At 34.9% G+C, this 17,510-nt stretch overlaps 1 protein-coding gene across 4 annotated transcripts in view; it reads left to right on the forward strand.

The window, feature by feature from the left end:
* The window catches only part of MAP3K2 (mitogen-activated protein kinase kinase kinase 2), a 47,598-nt gene that overhangs the window by 14,225 nt on the left and 15,863 nt on the right, over positions 1-17,510 (forward strand). For 3 of the 4 annotated variants that reach the window (XM_086897935.1, XM_086897934.1, XM_086897936.1), the window contains exons 2-9: positions 4,332-4,401; positions 6,650-6,768; positions 8,361-8,401; positions 10,872-10,971; positions 12,765-12,878; positions 13,490-13,589; positions 14,503-14,633; positions 16,667-16,746. In XM_086897935.1, coding sequence (XP_086754061.1) covers positions 4,398-4,401; positions 6,650-6,768; positions 8,361-8,401; positions 10,872-10,971; positions 12,765-12,878; positions 13,490-13,589; positions 14,503-14,633; positions 16,667-16,746 — 689 coding nt within the window. In that variant the 5' untranslated portion in view covers positions 4,332-4,397. Of the gene's footprint in view, positions 1-4,331; positions 4,402-6,649; positions 6,769-8,360; positions 8,402-10,442; positions 10,477-10,871; positions 10,972-12,764; positions 12,879-13,489; positions 13,590-14,502; positions 14,634-16,666; positions 16,747-17,510 lie in introns of those variants that run through there. The other variant, XM_086897937.1, reaches the window with a different exon arrangement.

Genomic DNA, 17,510 nt, shown 5'->3' on the forward strand with positions numbered 1-17,510 from the left:
ATATTACTGCTCTGTGGTTCATGCCCTTACTGGTGTGCTCCAAGAATTGCTCCTTGCTGGCTTTCAGACCTAAAGATTCCTCAAGATGTGCAAAGAAGGTTGGAATCAAGCAGATGTTTCCTAAGAAGAATTTATCCTTTCATTCCCTTGCAGTATATTTTAATTTTAAAAGATCACATAGTACTGTGACAGGAATTATATTTATTTTATTTTATTTAATTCACCCAGTTAAGCATAATTTGTAGCACTTCGAATTTGACCCAAGTCCTATTTTTTGTTTTGTTTTCCAAATGTTACCTTAATTTAGCAGTCTATCATTGGCTTTTGATTTGGATTAGTTTAATCTTTTTCTCCCTTTTCTGCTTTCCCTGTGAATACCTTTTTTATGTATTATTACAATATGTTAAAGATCCAAGTTTTTCTAAAGCTGATCTCACATCTGATGTGTTACTGTTAGGCTTTTTCTCATTACCATTCTTTAATTCTCTTTTTTTCTGTCATTCGTGATTTTGTGCTACTGCTGCTGCTTTCATACTCTTTGAAAAGGATAGCTTTTTATCCAGTGTTCATTTGTGTGTATGTCCATATACAATCCTCTTCTTTATGTTCATTTCTATGGAGTTACCTTCTTTTAGGTATTTTCTAATGTCTTGTAACAATACTGACTTCTATGCATGTCACACTATGTAGTGTCATTGTCATTTATGCCAGCAGTTGCTTTGAGTTATGAAAAATGCTACAGAAGTCTGGATTTAGGTATTGCTCTTTGTCTTGTTCACAGATACTGTGTTTATTTTTTTTAAAAATAAAAACCTTAACAAGCAGTGCTGCACATTATTTTGGTTAAAGGTTAAGTGGGTATATTTGACTAGGTGATTACTTTAGATTTTGTCAGCCTTGCTTGCTGTGATTTATAGAAGTTTGGTTGTATGAGACCAAGCAATTTGATTGTTTAAGAAAACATTTTTAGAGTAAAAACCATTTTATCTGGCTCTTTCTTGCTATGAAGTAACATTTTATAGTCTTATTTTATGTTCTGATTGTCCGTTCTGCAGTCTGAAAAATCAGCTGTGGATGCTTACTCTTCATTTTTACTTGTCTCTTTTTGCTTCATCTATTATAGACAAGTGTCTCTAAATAGCAATGCAAGCAGGTTTTCATTTTGTCTTGGTTTAACTTGCTCATGTCTAATACAGTGTAAGTCTAATTTAATCTTTACCTGTGATTGAAATAATCACAGTGCATCTTTCTTATTTTGAGTTCACATTATGTCATTTTGCTCTGGTGGAAGGGTTGAAAACCATTTTATCCTTGCACTCACTTATTTTAGTGAAAATTTAGTGGAGGGAATTGATATCCTTGACATTCTTGCCCCACTACTGCAGCAGGTTTGGACTCTGAAAGTATAAAACTCCTTTCTATATAGGTAAAGTATTCCTGTGTAAGTCTGAATTCCTTACTAAATCAGGCTAAGCTAGATTGCTTGCTTCACTGGGTTGTTGGGTTTTTTTTTTGTTCTTGATATAGTAGCTGAGAGGCACCGTGTTGTGGTTATTCTAGTGGTGTGTGAGAACGGGCAGTTAGCTCAGGGTGTCCAACACAGCTACATCGTCTGCATGGCGTACTTGTCCTCAGGCTTTGTTTCATTTGCATTGACAAAGCCACTAAAGAAAGAAAATATCCAGGTGATTCTTGGAAATTGTTTTTAGCTTTCTCAGATTCTGAAAGACTTCCAGACTCTGGAAGGTGGCTGGTGGGAAGTGAATCATGAATATAAATCAACGTCTCTCTACCCTCATATCCAAAATGCTGTTGCTAGGATATTCTTCTTTGATGATGTGATAAGAGTGTAGCAAACACCTTTTTGAAATTCACTCAGTCATCCCTTCTTTAATTACATTCAAATTCAGGCTGCTTGTGTCTTTCTGCAAGACCTTGACATAATTTTATTCTACCTTTGCATCTGCTCTTTGTGTTTGCAGCCTTTGCTTCTTCTGAGTCTTTCCCCAAGTTTCAATTTTTTGTTTTGCTTCCTTTTTTTTGGTCTTGGATTTTAATTTACTCTTGTGTGTATGCTATACTAATGCTACTTTGCAACCAGGGATTAGGGTATGCTTTTTTACCTTTCTACTGAATTTATATATTCTTGTTTGAAAAATGCTGGTTTTTGTTATCTTATTTTTACTCACTCTCTACAACCACCCTGTTGTTATAACCCATAGTGAAAATGATCAGTTAAAAAGATCAGAAGTATTTTTTCATTTTACAAGGTGAATTCATAAAGGTCTTAACATTTGGTCTGAGTCAAGTTTTTAATTGAAATTTTAATGTTGTTAGCTCATTTTTAAAGTAGCATTAAATGCTAACACAAAGGTTGCTAAAGCAACTCATAATACTTCATATTTGAACAGAAATTTTGGTTAAAAGGGGAGATAAAGGAAGAAACATAAGCTATTCAGAGAAATTTAATTTTCTAAAGTATTTTTTCTTTTGAGGAATAAGAAGGAAGTGGAGGGGAAAATAAATGGATGCTCACTTACTAGTTTATGTTCTAGTGAGACATGTCACAGATTAATGCTAAAGAATGAGTTGTAGCTGGAGGAACTTGGAGGAGTTGTTTTTTTCTTCAGCCCTATGTGAGCCCTTAAGCTCAAATATCTTCAGCTTCCAAGTTTGGGTTTTTTTAATCTAGGTTGAGGAAGAACATCTGGGATTTTTGTTTGGAGATATAAGTTGGTTTTGTTTTCTTCAGATGTGGTAGAAGATTTAAAATGCCTCACAGAACTATTGTATTTCTTTAAAAATGCTTACGAAGAAATATTACAGAAGTACTTTATCCAAAGTCATGAAATACCTTGTCGTGTTTAATGTATTAAGACAGCTAATTAAAACAGACATTTTATGAAAATGACATTAGCTCTCATTTTAAGACAGTTGGTCAAATACAGAATTAAAAAGATGTTTTATAAGCACTTTAGTGAATAATTTTTTGGAAGATTATCCAAGACAACTGCTGATACAAAAAACGTAGCATAGGGAATCGTTTAATGTATGTTCTGCTTTTTTGGACTCTCAGGGATATAAAAGATGCAAATAATCGCTCATGGGGAAGAAACATTACTTTTGATATTTAAGCCCATAAAGGTAATCCCAGTTCATTATGTAAATCAGATCTCCTGGCATCTTGTGTGAGAGCAAGGTTCAAAGATACAGTCCTTATTTTGAGCGATGTTTGCCACTCTCAATCAGCAAACAAGTGAAAATTCAGCCCATTTTCCTCTGAGGATTAATACAAATCCCTTGCTTTTTTGTCTTCATGGGTTTCCTTTTCTTTTACAGAGCAGCAGAACTTTTTTTTGTTTGGTTGGTTTTTTTGTATGTTTTGGGTGGGGTTTTTTTGAAACTGATTTTTCTGTCTCTTGCTGTGGTGGCATCAGGAGGCTGAAGACCCCATTAATAGTAAAAGTTGGAGTTGTGCCATGAGGTTGTGGGCAACCCAGGCCAGGTTTACTTTTCAGACTCTTACAGGTTTTAATGCTTTACAAAGCATTAGATGGGAGCTTTTTCCCCCCATCATTTGTAGGATGTTTCAGGTACTGTTGTGAGACTGTCCATAGACTTGGGAGTATGTAACTCAGAATACACGTAAATTGCATTTTCATCTTTCTTTTAGTTCTCATGTGCTTTTTTGTGTGTTCTTTAGCTGAACTGGTTTCTGATTACATAGTGGGATCTCTGGGTCTTCCCTAGAAACTGAAGCTCTTCTTGGTTATTATGGAGCTTGTAATAGTTGGTGGTAGGTGACTTATCTGATATATAGGTAAAAGGCAGAAATTTTCTAGTTTATGTAATCAGTAGGTATTGCTGGCTCTTGATTTGTGCTGTGAGTTTCATATATATTTATAGATATGAACTACATGTATGTGGTTCTGAACACAGAACTTTGAACACCAGATACGGGACCTGTAGAAAAAGAACTGGATCTTAATAATCTGGAGTTGTGTGTAGCCCATGTAGTAGAGTGTTACTGTTAAGCTACTAATCATCATTTAGGGGTGTAGGTAGAGATTAAAATCAGCTTTAGTCTAGAATATTTAGTTCAGGCTTGATATCTTCAGAAATTATATATGCTACACAGAGATGGTGAGGCTTTGGGGGCATTATCTGTTTTCTTCACACATCATATGTGTGTCTTATGCAAGCTTATTTGTGGTTTATATGTGTGTTTGCTATGTAGAATCTTAGAAAAACTGACCATAAACAGTAAGTTGACTGTTTTACATGGATTTGACAACTTCAATAATTGTAAGGTTTTTTGTTTTGCATTTTAGGAAATAAAATAATGCTAATGAAGCAACCATTTCCCTGAAGTTTGAGTTTTCAGACTCGCTGCTATAATGGGTAAGTATTCTGTGTAACTTATATTAAAATTTACTACAATTCCTGGGAAATGTGCTTTGGCTGTTTAACACAGTGTAACATCTATATGTGAAAGGCAGCGTTCAGCAGCTTCACTAGTATTGAAAATATTCCTTTTGGGTTTTTTTGGGGATTGTTTGTGTACATTCCATATAACAGTACTTTTCCCTCATTACGTGGTAACTTAGAGATTCAAGTTGAGGAAACTGAGATTCATGGTATTAGGGTACTGAGCAATACTTACTGTGCGCTAAGTGGTGTAATGAATGTTAGAAAGAATCAAACCACAAAAATCTACATATAAGAGTTTTATCTTATTGCCTTACTACAGTTCAAAGCCACTTCTGTGCAGATGGTTGGACTTGTTCTAGTTTTGTGGCACATTTTAAATTGTATGTCAGTTTTTCAAGTTGTATGTTTTTAGTGAGTTAACCATGTTGCTATTGTAATAATTTCTTGGTATTCCCTCTCCAGAAAAATCCCAGCAAACCAACCAGCCATACCACACACATTTTTGTATTGCTTTTATTTATCTTTTAATTTTTTGCCAGTTTTTTCTAACCTTATGCTTAATAATCAAGTTGCTCAATCTAGGAATACAGCACTCTTCAGATTTCTGATATTCTCCCACATTTTGTGTGGGAGGTGATTGTTGAGTCATATTGGAAATTTAGTAGCTTTAGAAGCTTTGTCACAATACTTTGGTTTCTTTGTATAAAATACACAATCTAGTAACCGCTGTAAACTCCAACCAACTGCTAATGCATTATTTTATTTTTTACATTGCTGAGCACTAGAATAGGCCATAACACAATAAAATAGTTCAACTGTTTTAATTATGGCAAAGTTTGTCATGTGTGAAGTGAAAAACCGACCTGCAAGAACGCCTTCAGTTCTGCTATTAAATATTGATGGTAAAACTTTATTTTATAGATTTGCGTATCTTAGTAGAGTTATGAATAATGACAGCAAGAGTGATGATCAAAGTTACTAACTTTTCAGACCAGATTTCTGTTCTATAAGGAATCTGTTAAATTAGAACACTGAAATCCCAAGATTTCCTTATATGATAAATATGTTTGGTTATATTTTAGTAGAATGTGAAGGAATTCTTACTGTTGCTGAATACATGAGATGATTGCTTGCTCCTTTTAATGCTGAGTTTTTCTCAGGTCCATGTTTGAGGAATATGGTTCTTTATAAATCACAGCATTTACCAATGAATTCTTCAACAAGCATATCCATTGTGAAGAAGCATGAGGGCACACAGTCAACACATCTGGAGAAAAATTTTGTTATCCAGTGTTCTAGATATATGCTGGGTGCAGTACTATGTCTGTGGCAAGGAATTAATATAAAATACTAGAAATAAATTACTCTTAGGGATGGATGTACAAGCTTTTGAGCTCCTAAGTGCTTTTCTGTGTAAAGGAACATCCCAGTTCTAGGGCAGATCTTGTCTATCAGGACATCACAGCTGCAGCAGATTGTCAGGATTTAGGATTTTTTGTAACTGAAACCGAAGTTATATAGCATTCTTACCCCAAATTGTCCCTTGGGTTCACTGCTTCTGATTCTTCTTGTGAATTCTTCCTTTAAGCCCTAAAATCCTATGTATTTTCAGTCCTGGAAAAGTTCTTTAATGTTTTATATTTGGTTTGTTTATTGTTTTTTTGTTGTGGTGGGTTTTTTGTTTTGGATTTTTATAATGCTCTGTGGACTATCAGCAGATGCTCAGGCAGTTGAGGTGTTCATGTGGGAGTTTGTGTATGCCTCTCATGGGCATAATCATACCTGTTCAGGACAGATGAGAAATAGCTCAGAAGAATTTGCTTTTTGTTCTTTATTTTTTGGAAAGAGGCAGGAAGTATGATCTCTAGTCAACATCTCATCTATGCATATTGTTTGAATCGAAGTAGACAAAGCTTTCCCCTGCATCCCCTTTCTTTTATTAATACAGCCTGCAGTTGTGTAAAGTTTAATCTCTGTTATGACTTCAATTTTTTAAAATCTGTTACTGAATTTGGATTACTGATTAAGCTGTTTATTTCCTTAAGCACTGCTAGCGATAAATACAGACGTTTACAATGTGGCAATGATTTTTTTTTTCAATTTGGCAATTACGTATTGAAGTGTAATGCAGACTCTTAGATTAATGCCTGTATAATTGTAAAATGAGACAGAAATGCCATTCAAAAGTAACACTTGTCTGGTCGTTTTCTCTGAGCAGATGAGCAGCAAGCTTTGAATTCAATCATGCAGGATTTGGCTGTGCTTCATAAGGCCAGTCGTCCTGTATTGCCCCAGCAAGAAACAGGAAAACCAAAGTCATCTTCACCTAAAAAACAGGTAATCTTCAATATCCTCACTAATGTACTGAACATGGAATATCCTGCTGCGACTTCTATAATTATTTTTCTTGCCAGACCAGTGAGCATACCAGAATGACTTATTAGTCTCCCACGTGAGCTGCCATTTTCTTTGTTCATATTCTTATACTAGCAGAAAAATGAAATGGTGTCATTTCAGAACAGATCATAGTGTATGCTTAAATAAATAAATTGAAGATTATAGAGGTATTTATGCCATATGTAAAGTGATTTTATATTTGTTATTGTTATTATATTGAAACTATACTATTTTTAAATACCAAGGAATAATTTTATAGGTTTAGTAGATTACCCAGTTGTCACCTGTATCATAAAGAATGTCAGTACAGCAGCAGTAATATGCTTAAACTCTTTCACTACATCCTTGGCCTCAATTTCTTGTTCATGTGCTGGAAATAAGAGTTCTTTACACTGCATTTTTTTTTTCTGTAGATACTGAACCCAAATAGAAAAGTAGTAAATACTTAGTTGACAGGTTTGAGCTACTATATGGAGAGATTAGGAGAGGATGTAGACTTCTTCCCAAATTGAGTTAACTGTATATTTATTTGATTTGATTCTTAATTTCCAGTTCAATAAACTTCAGTTTGTGCTTATTTTAACCTTCTAAAAATCAAAATATTTGGGTATATTTGGCTCTTAAACTGTCAAAACCGAATGTCTACATAATTTTGTGCTTCAAAAGTTGTGCGAGTTCAGTGTGTAACACAGTGGTGCTTTGCTACTTTCATGAAACTCACTTCTAAGCTGTGACTTTAGACACTGTGCTAACATGCACATATAATCTGAAATTATTTGAGTATGTTTAGAAAGTTAAAAAAAATGTTTATCACTGTTTCAATTTGTGGATTTGAAAGTCATCTTTTGAAAGTCAGTTCTTTTGGAAGATGAAACACTGTTGCTTGGATAAACTTTGTGGTTGAATGCATTATTGTTTTTCCTGCAATAGTTGCTAATACAATTGGATTCTTAAATTAAGATTTTTGCAAAGCAATATTATTTCCATGTAACTACAAATTTATACAGAGATGGTTATTGAGAAATGTACTGCATGACTGCTGGCTTAACTACATGTGTGGGTTTCTGTGGTAATGCTTATGAAACAAGATATGTTTCTTAGACCTGGAACATTCAGCTGCAAAGTGTACTTACAAACACGTTATTGGTAGCTAAATCTATCTGCCTATTCAGGATAGAGAATTCTTTGGTAACCAATTCTGCATTAAATTTGAAGTCATAAATCTGTTACAGTATTAACATGTATTGATAGAAAATATCTTTATTTACAGAAGCATTCATTGTACTTCAGAATAAGTTTTTGTATTTTGTATTTTAGCACTTGAAGTTATTTTTAACACTTGTTTTTTAACTCTTTAAGCCTCTATCATGTACCTCAGCAGATAGCTCGTTAAAATACTTAATATATTGGAAAGGACAGAAAATTAATATGGAACTTAGTTCTAGTGTAGGAGTATTGAATGGGAGTTAATTGGCTTAATCAAAAGAGGTAATAACAAACTAATAGTGGTTCCTTTGTCTCTTTTCTTACAGAATGATGTTAGAGTCAAATTTGAACATCGAGGTGAAAAAAGGTAAGGAGACAGTCTTGTTTCTTTGTTTATAGAATTTTGTTGTGCTCTTGTTGTAAAGTTTCAAATTAATGGTTTGAAGTGCTTCAGATCTCTAAGTTTTTTTTTATTTGAGCTTAAATTTAGTTTTTATATTAACACAATTTAAAGAGAATTAACTATTAATATGGGTTCTAAGTATGCATAAACACCTAAATGTCATACTGTAACTACATCCAATGTAGTATCCTTCATTTGGTTACCCTTTATATAGATATTTGTTGCTATGAATAATTACGTACGTTTTTAAAATAGATCTCAAGTTTGAAGAGACCAGAAAATAAGTTTTTGTCCTTCATTGTGTGTGTAATAAATGTGTGATAATTTATTGTTACTGTAATACCCAACGGAAGAGGTTGGATTGTACTTCAGGGGTGCCAGTCTGACAACTGTAAGAGGAAAATGTATTAGATAGTTTCCATTTTATCAGTTACTTTTATTTACATTTTGTTTATGAGAGGTGGATGATGCACCTGCTTAAAGTATGCAAACATCTGTCTATATAATCTCTTTTCTGGTGGCTGTTCAAAAGCTTTTACAGAATTTGATATATAATTCCATGCAGAACCAGTTTGTTGACAATTTATTTTGCCTGTCTCTTTCTGAAAGTATCAAATTTCATTCTACCTACAGAGAAATTATTATAGAATAAGAACTTTGAAAATACTTAGGGAAAAAGGAAGTAATATCCTGGACATGCTATTTCTCAAGAGAAATCCTTTAAGTAAAATTAGCTTCAATGAAACCTGTACTAGTTCTGGGCAGCCCTTAGTGTCAAGTGCAACAGCTGTGTATCAACTGATTATAGTATGTGCCCTCTCTTCACATGAAGCAGTAAAAAACCAGCGTTCCCTAGGTATCAACATTCTTCAGCTTCTTCCTATCACTTCTCTGAACATCACATGTAAAACTGCATTAGCAATGGTTGAGTTCTCTAAGTAATTTGGAGGGAATAAGTCTTTTTGAAGGTTTTGAGAATTGAGTTCTCATCTACCTAACAATTGCTTGTGAAGTAAGAGGAAGCATGAATTTTAAACAGAGAAATGTTTACTTTCTTCCAGTCTGCACAGAGGTGCATTTTGCAGTTCATCATATTTCACTTTCACAGTGGACTAAGTTAACCAGTTCAATATTATTACAAGCATAAAGTGTGTGGAAAGATACCTTTCCCAAGTTTTCATGCTCATGGTCCTAGCTCTGTTATGAACTGTCCCAAGTGACTTCAGCCTGCTTGCCTGGGGGTACTGGGCAGCCTAGGTTCATTGCTCAATGTAATACTTTTGTTTGCCTGAGCATGTAGATTTAATAATCAAGTGAAGAAATCATGCAGGAAAAAAAAAGTTATGCAATGGCTTTCTCACTAGTTTTTAAAAAGGGAAGTGAAAAAGAGAAGTGATTCCAGACTTGCTTTCAGTGGTGAATGTGGCACTTTGTTCCAAGGAGCGTGTAGTTGATGGGTAGAGTTGCAGGCTTGCTGCCCAAATTGTTAACTACAATTGCTGACAATTTATTTTGCCTGAGAATTGGTGTTTGTTGGTTTTTTGTGGGGTTTGGTTTGTTTGGTTTTCTAGGGTGTTTTTTAAAAGACTTTATTTTTTTAAAGTAATTTTTAACTGGAAGTGGCCTTTCTAGCATCATGTCAGTGAAAAAAAATTGTCCCCCAAACCACTATACTGAATTACTGATAAAAGGGACAGGTACCCTTTGCTAACTTTTCTACATCACAGAATTTGAGTGCTCTTTCTTTTTTCAATTAATTGAATGTACAGTAATAGCTTTGTCACTATTAAAAGCTCTTTTTTGTTTCATGGTGTTGTAGCTCAAAAGATAAAATGTTTTTCTATAGCAAAAGGTTAGTTATAGGCAGTTTGGGCTAACTGGTTTGATGGGACATTGAGTTAAAAGAAAATCTAAGTTGTTGACCTACAACTGCACCATTCTTACAGGAACACACTTGAAGCACAGTTAGTGATGGACTGGGCAGTTTGAGTGTGTAGTTCATTATGGTAAAGATGGTGACTTTTAGTTACCTTCCTCAGGTAAGATAGTCTTTTGGATTTCCAAAAAATGGGGACTACAGGAGTAATTCCTTTATGATGCTTATGCTTGTCAGGCTGTGGTACTCCATTGTCTTAGTTTTCTCAAGTGGAAAAATGTAGAAGTTTCTAAGAATTTCCCTCTGAAATGGAGGCTTAAACATTGAGCGTGTTAAATAGTTACAATGAAATCTAATTCTGTATCTGATTTTCCCTTTTAGATTTTTCACTACTTTCTTTTTTGAAAGTCTCAAAATATGGAGGACAGGGAATAAAGTATAGCCTCTTAACAGTATTTTTAATAATAAATTTAGTTCTGAGATAGTTCTTAAGTAATGAGTTGTCAGATTTTTATAAGTAACGGACAAAAATTCTTCATAACTTAAATTGTGTTTCAGGATCCTGCAATTACCAAGGCCTGTTAAACTTGAAGATCTTGCAGCTAAAGCTAAAGTTGCTTTTGGACAGACTATGGATTTACATTACAGCAATAATGAGGTAATACTCTGTGTCCTCTAAATTCTTGCCTTGGACATGGATCGTTTTAAGGCTGAAATTCGATCTTGTAAGAAGTGGGAACAACTTCTATGACCCAACTTACTCCTGTAACAAACCCCCAAATTTCGAATGTGTGTATATGTGTTTTCTCAAACATGTAGGTCTTGTCCAAGTTAGGATAGGCAGGAAATGCATGAAGTGTTTCATGAGTAGTGTTATATCATAATGATGCCTCCAAATTGTTGAGGAATGGATAAATTGTCTTCCTGATCTACCACAGTCCTGTTGTGGGACCTTAGGAAATTCTTTACCTCTTTGAGCTTTGTCATGTTTGTAAACTTGAAATAGCATTTATCCTTTCTTGTAGATAATTTTCTTTAAGGATTAGTCTTGTTAGATAATTGCTAGAATGCTGCATTTAGATAATGTGTAGATTGGAGAACTAGGCTTAACTGTTGCTTCTCTAAAGTATTGGGTTCCCAAAGATTTCTTGGTAACCGTGCCAGCACTGTCAAGCCACTTATGCTTGATAAATATTACTTCTGGCTTTCCTTTAGAAGAAGCCATGGAATTATTAATAGCAAACATATTTACAGATGCAGGATCCATTCTTAGTGGTTACATCTGGCTTTTGCCTTGAGTCAGCAAAGTGCCTGAAGGCTTGTTCATCTGCTTGGTTAAGCACAATGGAACTGCTGTATCTACCCTGCATCTTTGCAGAAGAAAATGCCAGTGATTGCTGTTTGTTGGTTACTCACTACCAGGCGCTTCTGTGAAACTGATCCTCAAAATTAAGAATTCCATCAGAAGGTTTTTGGCAATTAGGAAGGTCAGGTGAAATGGTCCTTCATAATGCTTTAGCCTCAACTCCTTCCACTGGTAGATTTTTAGGCACATGAGTATGTTTCTTCTTGTTACCTTCTGCATTAGTTGGCACTTCATCCCATCACCTGTCAGAAATGTGATGGTAATAATGTGTCACTAGCATTGAAAGTGCAATTTAACAAATAAGCATACTCTTCATTTTATCAAGATCTTCCTCAATCCTATCTTTTTTGTATAAAAGTACTGTATTTGGACTGGTGTTGTATTTGAGTATCATTGACTGAATAGAACAGATTTAAAATAGTAGAATAGATTTAAAAATCTGTATAGTTTTTGCTTTGTTACAAGGAGAAGCTGTAATTTACACTCCTGAAACACGAGCCAAATTCTAATTGTTACGGGATTCAGACCTCAGCTGCACATTAATGGCATAGTTTTCTGTTATAAAGATGCGTTTATGTCAAGTTACTTGTAATTAATTAGGTCCAGGTAAGATTCTAGTGAAGACTAGAGTTGTTGCACATGGATCACATCTTCCGTAACAAATGCTGTTCTTCAGTGGAGAAATTCTGTTAGTGATGCAACTTTAAACAAGTATATTTGTAATATTTGAAATGCAAAAATCTGCCTTATACTCTATGAAATAGGACTTTTGTTTATCCTACAGACTTGTGTTAATTTAGGCATTGATCCAGTTGCATCCATTTTGCTGAAACTTTCAGATATTTAAGTCCTATATATTAAATGTTGGTTCTTGTGAAGACTTGTTCCACTTAAAAGAGGAATCTGAAGGAAGAGTTAAGGTTGATCTCCAGACTTTTTAATACTTACTTAGGGGATCATTTAATAAGGTTTTTTTTCAAGTTATTTGCTATGAAAGGAAGGATTGTTGGTTTCTCTGCACTTGAATTGCTCATTTATTTCTTGTGTCCTGTTTAAGACTTTTTTCCCCCGCCCCTTTTTTGTAGCTTGTAATTCCATTAACCACACAGGATGACCTGGACAAAGCTGTCGAGCTACTTGACCGTAGTGTACATATGAAGAGTCTCAAGATACTGCTTGTAATACATGGAAATACACAGGTATGAGTAGACATGATAAATATCTTTTACCTCAGTTTTCAAAATGAATTATAATTTGTATCTTTTCTTAAAGATGGCATTTTCTCAATTGAATATAATACTGATTGCTTCTTCATTTCACTTTTAGCATCCATTAGCATTTTGTTCTTACTCAGTTTTAACTCTTTCCTAGATCCTGTTCCTGTCTTTTTGTTTGTCTACCCTACAGTGGTAGAAAAGTGAGCCTTATTAGAATGTTACTAAAAAAGCATACAGAATTCAAGTAATGGTAGTGATTTGAAACTTTTGTTTAAGTCATATGTGGGAAGTTCAATATTTGTTGCAGCACAGACTAATGGACTGTAGACTAAATGCTGAGATATTTTGGTATTATCTAACAAATCATGGCATTGATATTCATAGGATTTGTATACTGGTGCATATTGAAAATGAATTTTAAAGACTACAAATGAGCTACTTAAATAGATGAATTCTGATGTAAATTGGCAAGCTACTTTCTTGACTGCTTAAAAAATGGAATGTACTGCACAAAATCTATAAAGTTTGTAAAGTATTTTCATTGTCAGGAACGTACAGTAATAACTGCAGTTGTAATACTTACGCATTTTCAGTCTCCCAGTGTAAATAACGTGGAACCCTTGCCCTCACTGGAAGACTTAGATAATACAGTGTTTGGTGTGACAGACAGAAAAAGGCGACTGTCTGTAATAGGTAAGCTGCACATTTCAATAGCTTTTGTTGTAAAAATGTCTTTTGTAGTATTCTCTTAATGAAAATTTTGCTCTCAACACAGACTGCCTCTACAAGTCATCAGTGACTGCTATAGAATTTGCATTTGGGGGAGTGGATTTTGACTATTAAGACAAAACTGTTTTAAATATATATGATACTGAAAATTATCAAAACCAGCTTAGAAGTAAATAAGTGTATGTAGAGTTAAAAAAGCTGATGTTAGTACTCCCCTTTATTTTCTGATACAGGAGTGAACTACTGAAAAATTTGCTTATATGGCAATATGTTTCCTTGCTCAGTTTAGAACCCCCATATTTTTTTACTTTGTGAGCATTTGTTTAAGATACTGATTTTGGGATTGGTATAACATTTTTGCTTAATCATGTTTTAAAGTTGGGTGATGTTAACTTCCAAATTTAATTATGAAACTGTGGAGAGCTTAATGAATAATTTTCCAGACAATTTAATTAAATCATTATGCATTTATTATGAATACGTGTATTTATGTTCTTGTAGACGTAATATTAAACAAAGAAATATTGAAATTCTCAAGAGCTGAAAAGGATTAGTTGACATGTGTAGAAGGGTTTGGGGTTTGATTTTATTCAAAAGAAGGAATTTACCCTGCTAGATGTGTGGGCAAATTACATTTCTGTTCCTGTATAATGAAAATTCTCTTTAATGTCATTGAGACAACTCTGCCCCAAATTTATCATAATTTCTGGATTGCAGCTTTTAAATGCTATACTTAAGTCTTGTATTGCATGGGCATTTGGGGGATTCCTCAAGCAAGAAGTGATCCAGGCAGGTTCAGTGCCTGTGAAGCATTTGAATAAAGCCCTTGAATTCTGGGTTGGTGGAGAGATTCTGACTGGTCCTTTTCTTTCAAAAGGTTCTAATACTCGTGATAGAAGTTCACCTCCCCCAGGATACATTCCAGATGAGCTGCATCAGGTGGCTCGAAATGGGTCCTTCACCAGTATCAACAGTGAGGGTGAATTCATTCCAGAAAGTATGGATCAGGTACATCTGTGATTATTGAAATTAAAGTTTTTGTTAAGTTTATTTATGAAATACTGCTGTTCAAGAAAGATATGGATTTATTAGAAAGAACAGCAAAAAAATTGATGATAAATCTATAAAACTTGATTGGTGACATAAGGTTGAAATAATTGTGCTGTTTAGTCTTGCAGAACCTGGTTGGTTTTTATCCTTTGTCTCTTCAATTTTTAAATATTCTGTCACAAGGAGAAAGAGAATATTCTTGATTGCCACAATAGTTGAATGAGATAGTGATAGACACAAATAACAGCTGAGATGTCTTCATTAGAAAGCACAAGCCCCTTTATTTTACTGAGAATGATATGTAAGCAAGACCTGCTTTACGACTTTTCCAGGTAATTAAAAGGAGATTTTTAGAAAGAATTATTTGGATTCAGGTGATACTTAAGAGTTGGACTCAATGATCTTGGTGGGTTCTTTCCAACTCAGAATATTCTGTGATTCTGTGTGGTAGGTACTGTGGTGGGGAAGAGGCAAAGGGATGGCGGTAGGCCTGGCATAAATAAGCTCTGAAATACTTACCAAATTCACTTTTTTTGGTGTGTAAAGATCACAAATGTATGTTATTTTTTTCTTCTTTTTCACCTGCATTAGTGTAGGATATCAACACACTAAGCAAAAATAAAAATCCTGCTCACTGAATATAAAAAATTGCCCTTCAAAACAGAAGGGAAAGCAGGAATGTAACTGTTTACAGAATTGGCAATGGAGAAAGAGATGTTTCAAGGAGGAAAGAAAAATAATGCTGCATACACAAATCAGTTCAAGTTGTTGTTGACATTGGCAGTGTATTTACAAATGGCAAGAGGCAATGGGTTTTATGAGCTGACTAAATGAGAGACAGATGATAAAATAAAGGCAAAGGGATAGTGCAACTTGTTGCACAATTTTAGTGACTGAGCTGAGAATAGAGACTGAATCTCCTACTTTCCAGACCAGGGCTATTCATTATCATAGCCATGTGGTTAGATCCACTCCAGGTCTGGATTCATTCCAGTGAAATAGTTACTTTTGGCCTGGGCAAAGTAATTTCTGGTCACTGACTGGTCAGATAGATGGATGATCCCTGAAGCCTGGGATGTCCATTCACTCCTAAGTATTCCAGAAATATATAAACTGTCATGTATGCATAGCTGTGTGAGCTGTCAGCAGGTTTAAATTAATGAATCTTAATTCCATAAGAAGCCAAGTTAGTTCAACCTAAGCAGCCTCAAGGCCAGTTTGGGGTAGTAGGCTCACAAATTCTGTTCGCTCCCTCCCCACCCCTCTCCCACATTGTCCCATCACCTTGGCAAGTGTTGGCCATGCTGCCTTTATCTGTCACAGCCTGCCCAACAGAGACAGGAAGGGAATTTAGAGTGGAGGGCTTTGCTCTGCTCTGCTGTTGATCTGCCTGAGCACAGCTATTTGCACTCTGGCAGCAGACCCCATACTTACTGTAAGAGATGAGGGGTTGGATAGAACCCATGGGCTGCCAGTTGGGCCATAGTACATTGGGTTAGAGAGGTAATCAATATGGTTCAGCATGAGACAAGAGGAATAAAAATGCTGAACCTGTAGTAAATGTTCTCTTCCCTAATGCAGAGTTCATTTAAGTGTTTTGAGTTTGTAGAGTGCAAACTCACTTTCTGGACACTATTTCTTTAGTAACTCCTTGATTGGTGTATGGCAAAGTATGTGCCCAGGACCTTTAAGAAGCAGTGCAGACCATAAAAATTGGAGGGATAACTGCTTAATTTACAGCAAAAGCCTGGTGTCCAATTCACAGAAAATAACAGATGTTATATAATATGCCAAAGCAGACTTCATTTTAGGAAGGAGCTCATTTTAAGGCAACAGATGAGCTTTCCACTCTGTTTTTACCAGTTCTTATCTGATTTGGATTTGTTTCTTATTAGCTGTTTTATAGCAAAACTCTTAACTATTTAGAAAAAAAAAAATTGAAAAAAAACCTCCTTGAACTTGTTGATCTTCCTCTGTTTATTATTTATTAGATGCTGGATCCATTGTCTTTGAGCAGTCCTGAAAACTCTGGCTCAGGAAGTTGTCCCTCGCTTGACAGCCCGTTAGATGGGTAAAACTTATTTACATTAATTAATAAATTTTCTTTATTAGCTTGGATAATGTTTCAGTTGTAAAATACAGCTCCTCTCGAGTGACAGTATTTCTTCCAGAAATTTCTTTGTAAGTTCTGAAATGTGTATAAAAATTTACTGAAACTTAATTGCTTACTAATACATAGAAAATTCTGTAGCGCTTTTTTTTTCTTCAATAATTTGTATTTAAACCACAAACATTTAGGTTTAAGGTTGTAAAAAAATGTACTGAAGGTTTTTACTAAATGTTGCTAGGTCATTCATATGTGTAGTGTATATTGCTTGGCAGTGAGCCACTCCAATAAATTTACAGTTCTTAGGTACTGCTGTATGAAGTAGGCTTTCCTTTGCCAAAGCAGGGGGTACCCAATTCAAGAAGGAGGGTAGAATCGTTTAGAGACTTCAACAGGCAATCCCATCCTTTCCTTTGCAATTACTGTCTGTTCTTTTTCCCTTGTTCCTGTTGCAAGCTTTGAACTTTTCTTTATTAAAGCCCACCAGTCAGCAAGGGGCAGTGTGTGCTGTGGGGAGTCTTTTTGGATTGACCTCTGAGGAGACTTGTGTTTTGAGGGGTCACTGTCCACCAGCCAAGTCAAGTATAAACATATTCCTGTTTGGTTTATGGTGGTCAGGCAAATAACCTTGGGTTTAATGTGCAGATTTGCTCTTTGTTTATTTCAAACTGCCAAACAAATAAAACTGCTAATTAAATATTTTATTTAATCGGTAGAATGGTGAAGAG

This window comes from Cyanistes caeruleus, chromosome 7 (genome assembly GCF_971803275.1).
Source record: "Cyanistes caeruleus chromosome 7, bCyaCae1.hap1.1, whole genome shotgun sequence".
Taxonomy (NCBI): domain Eukaryota; kingdom Metazoa; phylum Chordata; class Aves; order Passeriformes; family Paridae; genus Cyanistes; species Cyanistes caeruleus.